Source organism: Citrus clementina, unplaced genomic scaffold (assembly GCF_000493195.1).
Source record: "Citrus clementina cultivar Clemenules unplaced genomic scaffold, Citrus_clementina_v1.0 scaffold_7, whole genome shotgun sequence".
Taxonomy (NCBI): Eukaryota; Viridiplantae; Streptophyta; class Magnoliopsida; order Sapindales; family Rutaceae; genus Citrus; species Citrus x clementina.
In genome coordinates this window covers 8,351,434-8,361,758 of record NW_006262075.1, presented here as the reverse complement: position 1 = coordinate 8,361,758, position 10,325 = coordinate 8,351,434, and the positions used below count along the sequence as shown (strand labels likewise).

General features: G+C 35.5%; 1 protein-coding gene across 1 annotated transcript; it reads left to right on the top strand.

The window, feature by feature from the left end:
- The first annotated feature begins 5,403 nt into the window (after nt 1-5,403).
- LOC18035868 (auxin-responsive protein IAA26) lies at nt 5,404-8,758 on the top strand. Its single transcript, XM_006426807.2, has 6 exons — nt 5,404-6,091; nt 6,185-6,712; nt 7,121-7,401; nt 7,879-8,026; nt 8,318-8,391; nt 8,466-8,758. The coding sequence occupies exons 2-6, from the start codon at nt 6,273-6,275 to the stop codon at nt 8,498-8,500; spliced, it is 978 nt and encodes a 325-aa protein (XP_006426870.1). The 5' UTR covers nt 5,404-6,091; nt 6,185-6,272; the 3' UTR covers nt 8,501-8,758.
- The last annotated feature ends 1,567 nt before the right edge of the window (nt 8,759-10,325 follow it).

Below are 10,325 nucleotides of genomic sequence, written 5' to 3'. Positions count from 1 at the left end.
TGAAAAATTAAAAATAAATAAAATAAAATAAAAGAAAAAGATTAAAAAACAAAAAAGGATTTGTAAGTTGTAACAAATGCGGGCAATCAGACTCTTTGTAGAACGCACGCTCTGCCCTTTTCTTGCTAATTTCACAAATGCCCAACGCATGAGTAAGAACGAAATGAGACAAGTGTTCGACGTGGAGAAATGAAAATATAGATGCTGATGCGCATTCAAAATTACTATTGCTAGATATCAAAAAGCTTTATTCAAAATTAGTAATTATTTTTAGGTGCGAACGTTCTCATTTTTTTATTCAGATGCGCTACTAAACTATACAATTTAATATAATTCTATTAAATAATATGGTTTAATAGTGAAATGAAAATTCACTCTAGGAAACTATATGATTTAATAGAGTGTTCGTATAAAAAAAAAATGAGAGTGTCCGCATTAAAGAAGACAACCCGCAAACAAATTAGCACTCATCCAAACAGAACCTCAGCACGCTGCGTGATCATGCTTTTGATCCTCATTCCACCAAGTCAACACAGTCAATGGCCGTGTAAACATCATAAATCGGACGGTGGAGATCATCTCATCAGGCCGACAACCCCGCGAAAAGACTGGGGCACCTTTAAGTGCGCCATGTGTCTGTCTTCCAATAAACTTATCCCTTCATCTAAGGAACAGTCCCCCTGGCCCTGACCCCTCTCGCAAAACAAATAATGCTCCCACTGTTTGACGTGACTAATACTTCACGAGGCGTTTTACTTTTCCCCCACTTTAATTGTGCTGTTGCATTGATCACCACTGTTGGTTTTGGAATTAAAATGGGCCGGGGGAATGGAAATCAACTTCAGGTGGCTGGATTAAAAGATTGGGATACAGATCAAGAGGATGTATACGTGCACTTTGTTGAGGGATGAGGAGATGGTGATGGCGATGGTGATGGGCGGAGTTGATAATTTAGGAACACTGAATACTGTTAAGTACGCGGTGTATTGGATTGAAACCTAACTAAAGGGCGGAAAAGATTCGAGATTCCACTTCCACGCGACCTAAGTAGCAATTGTCACTAGGCAAGGGGAGATGCTCCAAGGTTAAATCATAGGCTCCTCTTTTTACTATTGTGTAGGCAGTCCGTCGTCATCTTTTATTCTTCGTACTTCGCGACCGCAGTTGATTTGTCTCATAACCAGTTAAGTTTGGTCCGTATATTTGTTTTAAGGGTTGTGCGATTAAATGTGGCTGGTGTTAAACTGTTTATTGGTCGAGTTGCGGGCCCCACAACACAGCTGTATTCAATAAGAAATTGCCGCACGCACTTGCGTCTTATAAGCTGCACTGTTACACGCGCTCATTGAAATTTTGGATTTTAGTCATAAAACGGTGATCGGGTGTTGAGATTCTAAATAGGAGTTGTGCCATTAGTTAGAATCTTAACTGAGCGCGCCTGATCTCTTGTAGTAATTATGCTTAGAATTTTAATGGGTGAAACTTTATTTTTAAACTGTGGACTGACTTGATCGAATTATTTTTAAACAATTTTTTAAGCTGATTATTTAAATTTCAAGAAATATAAAATTAAAAAAATTAATTTAAACTTCATTTACTCCTTTAATTTTTTTAATTTATTTAAAATTGACTAGCCTAACTTGTCTTTGTATTTAAATTCAGGTGGACAGATAAATAAAGATAAATGAAAATCATTAAAAAAAACACACACACTAGCGTCATAAATGATAGAAATGTGTGCATTGCTGACATCATTAGAACACTCGCCGGACGCGCTAAATTCGCGAGTAGGGAGAGCTCCCCGAAAAATACATACGGAAGTAACGGAAGTCGTTGTATCGTATTTGTACGTAAAAATTACCGCCGACTCGCAAAGAAGATGGGGCGTTAAAGCTCGAACGTGTGGGTCGGTCGGAGGCTAAAAAGTGAAAATCGAAAACGAGCCAGTCGCATTCACGACCGCGAACTCATCGGTGGTCCCCACACCAACAGAGGAAAAGCCACTACTTCCGTCAATCGACACGTATCCAACTCAGTCATTTTATCAAAGGGCTACGTAGGTGAAAGCCGAGGCCTGAGAGCCTAAGGGCCTGAGGTTTCGTCTCTCAGTATCCAAAACCCAGGCACCAATTAGCCGACCAAGCCAGACCAAACCAGACCCTCGGGTCAGTTGTTTCGAGGTCTAAGCTAACCATGTGGCCTGGTTTAGGTTAACCCTTGTTTGTGGTCAAGGTTAAGGTTGTTTGTCTCCTCTCGTCATCATGATTGAAGTCACAAGGCGTAGCATATGTTATTCTTTTCGGACAAAGAATGATGGGTGGCTGTTTTTTGTTTACTAGGAAAATGTGTAATGCTCATTGCTTTTATTTTAATTATATCTTACTTTTTTTTTTTTTACATGCCAAGATTTTACCCCCTGGCATTTCTTTAATATATAATAACATGCTATAGCTGTATTTACACATTGATTAAACTTAAGAAATTAGAACACACAATATGGTATATGAATCGATTTTATATGAAGTAATATATATATAATTATACTAAAATAATAAATAATTACTATGTTTTAAGCCACATGACAACATAATAATTTTTCTTTTAAATAAAGATAAATTAATCTTACACTTATAAATATTTATACGAGAAGAAGAAGTCTCCATGAAAAATTAAACTATTTCTCTCCATTTTATCATTCAACCAATGACTTAATAAGTGACAATAATTGAATTAGGTTAAATATCTTCACTTAATACCCTTTTTTTTTTTAAAAAAAAAGCATCAATAGACAATATCAATTATTGAAAGCGTATAAATACGATAATTAAATATAAAAACGAGCTCATCATTTTTTTAAAAAAATTATTTTCTGTCTTGACCAATGACCAATAGCAATATTAATGTTAGGCAGTCACCGCGTGGTTATTTGTAGAAGACACATTTTTTTTTTCGCCGACCAAATCTTGATACTATAAATCTTTGAATCGTAACCCTATCATATTAAACAAAAATGCCATTGGTCCCTGTCTACGAGAACAAGAGACTGTTGCTTTCTGAAAATAACTCATTTGAATGGAATTTTTTTCCTTCTACATTCAAACTACACATACAGAAGCATCATTTTCAAATATATATTGTTACGAATATGACTGTCACATATGAGATAATGTATATAATATATATAATATGTGCCCACGGTATTTTGCTCGGAATTTTTACCAAATTTGATGCTCGCGATACAATTCATGTTGCGGAAATACTTTTATTGATCGACAACAATTCAACATCCATCTTATTTGAAAGTAACGCATTTCGATTTTTTTTTTAATTTATTAACATCCCCGCACGTGGGGTGAGAGAAATTTGTCAAAAATAGGTTTGACATTTTAATTTCAAAGTATTTAAATAAACTATAATTTTTAAAAAATTAAATTAAATTAGGTAAGTTGCTTGCCGGTCCAATTAAGTGTTACTTTCTTTCAATGTTCTTAATAATAAAACCTAACCAAATTAAAACTCGATTCAACTTGTTTAGATTAATAAAGTAAACCAAATTGACGTAAATATACCAATTAAGTCAGTTTATAAAAATCAAACGGATTAGTATTGAGTGATGCGTAATTTATTATTTAGTATTATGCAGACCGTTTAATTTTTATAAATATAATTAGAAAATTAAAATGGAGGGGAAAAAATAACAAAAAAAATACAAGAGAGTCATTAAAAAGATCACGCAAGGACAAAATGGTCATGAAAGTTCGGTTTGTTTGGTGAGCCGCTGAAAAGAATAATATTACACAACACGTATATCATCAATTCCCGTAAACATTTGGCGATTATCAGACGATTCCCTTTTTCCTGATTTATTAAACAAAGTTGACTAGCGTACGGACGGGACCATAGGTTTTACGATACCACACACCCGAAAGCAGCAAAGAAAGAATATAAGAGCCCTTCCTTTTAACCTTTAAGCTGCAGAGATCAGATCGGCGGAATCGTGTCAGATCCTGTCCACGTGACACATATCCCCAGATGATGAAACAATCAGACGGTCAGAAATCATCGCGGACGCTTGATATGATGGACAGGACCTCTTGAGATACTTGCTTTTGTGGCACGGGAGAGAGGGCCGGACAACGATATCATAGGATCTGCATGCTTTAACTGCACGAGCCCTGCAATTATGGATCCGATCCTGCAAATAATCTCTACATGTATTCAAAAAATACATACATACATTAAAAAAAAAAAAAAAAAAATTCCAAAGCCATTACCCATACGTCCATCACTTTCTTGACCAGAAAGAAAGCAACCCCATGTAATTTTTTAAATTTACTTTAAGCCTCCCTCAGGGCGTCAATTATGTCCTGCTTATCCAAATTAATTATAACATAATTAGCAGAAAAAGTCACGACTTAAGTTTCTTTGACGTGTAGGCAACACTCATTTGCGTAGATGTGTTAATACATAATACGAACAATTTGTCTACTAATGGTTCTCACTCAAGAAGGGCATTTTTGTCAATTAATATTGGGATGAAGTGGATTGACAAGATATGAGACACGATGTGTAAGAAAATTAAGCATGCAGCCCAACTAAAAGTTGGTGCTAAATTTAGGACTCTAATTTTAGGGAGAGGTAGTAGAATTATTTTAAAAAGAAATTTAAAAAAAAAAAATAGTTCCTCATGTGATTGGCCACGTTTCTTCCTACAGATCTTTAATCTTAAGTTTGACCATTTATGGAATTATAAAACAGCTTCTTAATGAATGTCAAAATAAATAGGATTTTTCTGGTTTCTTATCCCGGTATTTTGAAGAAATTTTCTTTGATGTTTGACTGAAATTTAGATGAACCCATCATCTTAAAGGTTTGTAACAAACCACACTTAAGAACGAACTAATTACTCTAATGTCATAATTAGATAGTAAAAAAATCTTCTATGTTACGAAGATATCGAGTTGATAATAAGATCTAATAATCTCTTGTTACAGTGACACTTTCACTCATTCATAATAATGTGAAAAATTATTAGCTGAAGATACAAATAAATTATTAGTTACATTCAATCAAATTACATTTCACCTACAATTATGACTAAATAATTGTATGATCAAATCACGAATCTCCATTGTAATTGATTCATACCTAATAAAAGTACTTATGTTTCACCTAAGACTCTGTTAGAGAAAATATCTTGGTTCTTATAGGCCAATAAAAGCTTAAAAGCACTCTTGTCACAAAAGTTTAACTAAATTACCTTTAATTAACAAGAACAAGCGACTATTTAATTATCATATAACCACCCTCACTCTAATCCATAATCTTTCTTAATTATCTTGTCACTTTCACTCCCTCGCTCTCTCTCTCTCTCTCTCTCTCTCTCTCTCTCTCTCGGACAAAACTCTAATAAAGGGGGGATGTTTGGGGCAGTGTGCTCATAAGTCTATCGAGCAAAGCTGGTCTTGTTTCACTGTCTTTCTTTGTATGCAAATCAAAGGAAAAGAGAAAAAGAAAAATGAGAGAGTCAGCAGGTCAGCAACAGGCAAACAACAACAGCACGCTTTGCTTCCTGAACTAAGCAACCTAACGTTGTTGTTATTCAGACACACCCCTTCTCTCCCTCCTCTTTGGTTGCGTGTGTGTTATGATCTTTTAATAGCTTCCTGTTCTTGTGTTTGTGCAAGAGAATCTCTATCTTTCTCTCTTTTTTCATTTTTTTTAATGTCTTTTCTCTGATATTCACCTATTCCTCTTGTATAACAGCAAGCCCCTAAAAGCAAAGAATCCCACTAGTCTTGCAGCAGCATAACAAGCTAGCTATACCCCTACTCTTATTATCATTGTACTAGCTTCTCTTTCTCTCTATATTATTTTTGGCTCTTCTTTTGTTGCTAACTCTTCTTTCTGGGTTCTATTTCGTTGAAGGTTTGAGTTTTCATCTGCGTTCTTGCTCGTATAGTGAAGATCTTTAGTGTTCTCTCACGTTTTCCAATCTGGATTCTTTGTTTTGAGTGTTAAAGGTCTTGTTTTTGATGATACCAGGATGTGGGTTGTCTTGTTTTTGAGCTCAGGTTAAGCATTTGCTAAGGTAAATGCATGTTTTAGAAAGTTGAGTTGACGAGTTCTTTTTATCTTTGAATGTTCAAGTGGCTAACTTTTTGTCGCTTCTTGTGTCTTTCAGGTTTCTTGATAAACGTTTCTGTCTTGAAAGTGGAATAAAAATTTTTGATCTTTAATCAGTTATTGGAGTTACTTCTGTATCTGTTTCTATGGAGGGTTGTTCAAAAACTGGTGAGCAGGCTTGTCCCCAACTGCTGGATTTGATGGCTAAAGAAAGAAGAAAGTGGCTTGTGATGAGAGATGGAGAAGCGTCATCCTCAGAGGAGAAGAAGCTTGAGCTGAGGCTTGGACCACCAGGTGGTGAAGATAAGCGTTGGTCTCTCAAAGATTCCACCAACAGAGAAAGAGATGATCATCATCATCAGTATCTTCTTTCTCTTGGATACTTCTCTTCCACTAACAATAGCAACAACAATGGCTTTTCATTTCTTCATCATCATTCCTCACGAAGCTTGCCTGTTATGGCAAAGGAATCCTCACAGCCCTGTTGCACTAAAGTTGCAGACTTGCAGTCTGCTGCCGAAAAGAAAGCATTTCCATCTTCAGCTCCTGCAAAAAATACAGCTGTTCCCAACAGCTCTCAGAAAAGGTACCTCAGCTTTTCACCTCTCTCTTTCTCTCTCTCTCTCTTTATTAGACAGGATATTCAGTCTTCAGAGTCACATTGTTATGTGTTTGTTTGTGTGTGGTCCTTGGATTTTTTGTTTTGTTCCTCTATTTTTTTTCTTTATTATGTCTTTTCAGTCTATAAAACTTTTTTTAAAATCCATGTTTTCGAAATTTCACCAATCACCTATATTCTCAGCTTCCTTGTTTAAGGCAATTACTTACTGTTTCGCTTATCTCCTGCCCCCTTTTTTTCAGTGAATTCTTGACCTCTGTTATTATAGTCTAAATGTTATCTCCTATGCTATTTGCCATTTATTAGAGTTATTTATCTTTTGGGGGTTAATTTTTGGTGTCTAATTCTTTTTTATGGCTCAATAATTAAAAACAGGACTGCTCCTGCTCCAGTGGTGGGCTGGCCTCCAATTCGTTCATTTAGGAAGAATCTTGCTGGCGCAAGTGCTTCTAAATTACCAGCTTCTGAGTCTCCTAACGATGTCCCAAGCAAGACTGTTGATGAAAAACCGGCTCATGAGCCTGGCAGGAAAAACCCTTTTGTGAAGATTAACATGGATGGTGTCCCTATTGGAAGGAAAGTTGACCTCAATGCTTATGATAGCTATGAAAAACTCTCAGCTGCTGTTGATGAACTCTTCAGAGGCCTCCTTGCAGGTTTTTTTTTTTTAACTTCAATTAACTAATTATACCCTCGTGGTCAAATTTAATTTTACTGCTTATAATTGAGAGGATATTGAACAATAATTGGTCTTCTAGTTTTGGCAGTAAAGTGCACATGCTGTAGATTGCTTTGATTTGATAGTTGTTATCATTGTTACAAGTTTATTTACAATTCTTTCATATATTGTAGATAAGTCATTAGCACACAACCTGAATTCGAGACTTGCCTATGATTAACAACCCACTAATAATAGTGTGTGGATTTTGTAATGTGTCTAGACGTCATATGGTCAATCGAATATCTAAATTAAGGGCAATCCTTATTCAAATTGCGAATATAATTAAGAACAGAGCTCTGGGCTATTAAGATTTGTCTTTTAGCTTAGTTTAAAGTTTTTAAATTGTTAAACATACATGTTAATGACTTTTGTACAGAGATGTGATTATCTTATTTCATTTGTCGTTTTTCAGCTCAAAGAGATTCCTCTGCTGGTGGATTAGTGAACAAGCAAGAGGAAGAGAAAGCAATTACTGGTGTTTTGGATGGAAGTGGGGAATATACCCTTGTTTATGAGGATAACGAAGGTGACAGGATGCTGGTTGGGGATGTCCCGTGGCAGTAAGCATCTCTATCACCATGGATCTGATGCATTTTCAAAATTATTCTAGTTTATATTATATTCCCACTCAGTGATTTTAGCCTATAACATAACAGTATTTTGTTGTTTAATTTGTTCTGAAAAACAGCATTAGGTTCCAAATCTAATAATACTGATTCCCTCTTATTACTCTCATATTCTGTTTCTCATGTATGCATTCCCGAAAACCTATGCTATAACTCAAGCGCTTTGTGCAACTTTGCTGGTGTTGTCACTCGTGATTGACTGCTTATATAATATGGAATTTGCAGCATGTTTGTATCAACAGTGACGAGGCTGCGCGTGTTGAAGAGCTCTGAAGTTTCTGCCTTAAGCCGTGAGAAGTGTACGTACAGATTTGAAGCTTTTATTAATTAGTAAACAGGTTTTCCGATATCTGATAACATTGCTATTTTGCAGTTGGAAACAGCAGGCAGGACAAGATACTGGCTTGACTGACCCATGCATTGAGATGAAGAAAAATGATAGCTCTATAAGTTTGAAGGAAGAGTCTTGAATTGTGTTATCATTTTGAGATTTTGTTTCTCTGTTTTGTATGAACTTGTTTGCACTTACCGTAAATATAATATTATGTAGCCTTTGTGTAACTTTTAACCTGTTCCCTTGATTTTATGCTTTTGATGCTTCTTCATCAATGCAACTTTGGGACAAAGCTTTAATATCAAATATATATTGTGTCATTTCTTTTTCAATCTCTATTTTTGTATTGGCATTGTTAAGTTGTCTTTCTCAAGCTCTGCTCTGTATCTGCCGCACATCATAAATTACAAAAAATATGGAGAGTATGTTGATGGTACTTAAATATTTGTGACGATTGTTGCAACATACAACGGTACGGTTGGTTATAAAGCAGTACAACAAGTTGATGGTTGTGCAGTGGTGGGCGGCTCTCAGGCTCTGTGATTGTGGGCTTGTAGCTTCCTTTTCCCGGTAAAATGAACCGTTGATTTTGAGTGCCGGGTCATGTTTACAAAATGTTCAGAGCCCTTTTGAGCTGTGTAGTTTCCAGAGGATGATGGGTTGTAAAGCTCTTGCTCTGGTTCTTTTTTAGATTCCATGAAACTTGTTGCTGTTTGCTAAGTACAGTATTCAGAGGGTTCCTTTCGGCGTTGGGTGGAGAGAAAATAGAGAAAAAAAGTTATGCCCTTTTTGTTCAAAGGATCGGTTCATCCACCACAGCAGCAGTCTCCTGTTATTAATATCAATAAAGTAGGGGTGCGTTTGGAATTGAGATTGGACAGCTGTAGTTTTAAAAGTACAGTATTAAAATATTTGGTAAACACTAACTATTGTAGTTTAGAAGATATGTTAATATGATTTTTCAATTGTATCATAGAAAATCTTTTATATATTTAATAATTTTATTAAAATTATTATTTAAAATTTATATTTATTACATATTATTAATTTTTGTTTCATAATTACAGTTTATTTTTTCTACAGTAACTGTAACTTAAAAGTTATAGCACTTCAATTCCAAACACACCCTAGGATTCGACACTTCTTTCCTCCCAAAAAAATCTCACTGATTTTGTATGATATATGAGAATTAAAGGGGCTACGGTTAATGTTACGAGAATTTATAACGTTAAATTTGTAAATCTCCGTATTATAAGCTGAATTTTGTAGTGTGAACTTGTTTGGATTTTGGGGTGCATGATAGGAGTGAGAGAGTAGTGGAAATTTTGGATAAGAGTTGAAACACAGAGAAATGGGGAGAATTGAAGGGCTTTTATCATGGGGAGCTGCCTAACTTTGGGAAGAAAAATAAGACCAGTCTTCTTTTCATTAAGCAGTTGTGTTTTCAGCAGTTTTGGGAAAGACCATTCACATTAAAAACTAATTAGCTAGGAGGATGTTACTGGCTTCGAGAAAATTAAGCTTATTTGAGTTGTTTGACACCCCGTTTCGAGAAAATTAAGTTTATTTGAATTGTTTGACACTTCCTTCCCTTAAATGTAAGGTTGATTTTTTTATGGTAGACTTCAATAGTTGGCCAGCTCATGTGGACCTAAAGAATAGTGCATCATCCAACACTAACTACATCAGTGAATCAAATATGTCTAAGACTTCAAATCATCCTAAACACATCTCTCAGAGAAGTGATAATGCAGACGATTTTCCTAATTGAAACGCCACTTTGATGCTATCTCCTCATTCGACGTCCAAGCATCCATCTGAAGACACGTAACACGGTGATGCTACCCATCTTGGTTGTTCGCTGTGTATATTCTCATTATACTCTCAAAAAAGAGAAGT

Coding starts and splice junctions, on each gene's coding strand:
- LOC18035868 (XM_006426807.2), top strand. CDS start 6,273: ATGGAGGGTTGTTCAAAAACTGGTGAGCAGGCTTGTCCCCAACTGCTG. Junction 7,402..7,878: donor CTTCAGAGGCCTCCTTGCAG/GTTTTTTTTTTT, acceptor GTCGTTTTTCAG/CTCAAAGAGATTCCTCTGCT. Junction 8,392..8,465: donor TGCCTTAAGCCGTGAGAAGT/GTACGTACAGAT, acceptor GCTATTTTGCAG/TTGGAAACAGCAGGCAGGAC.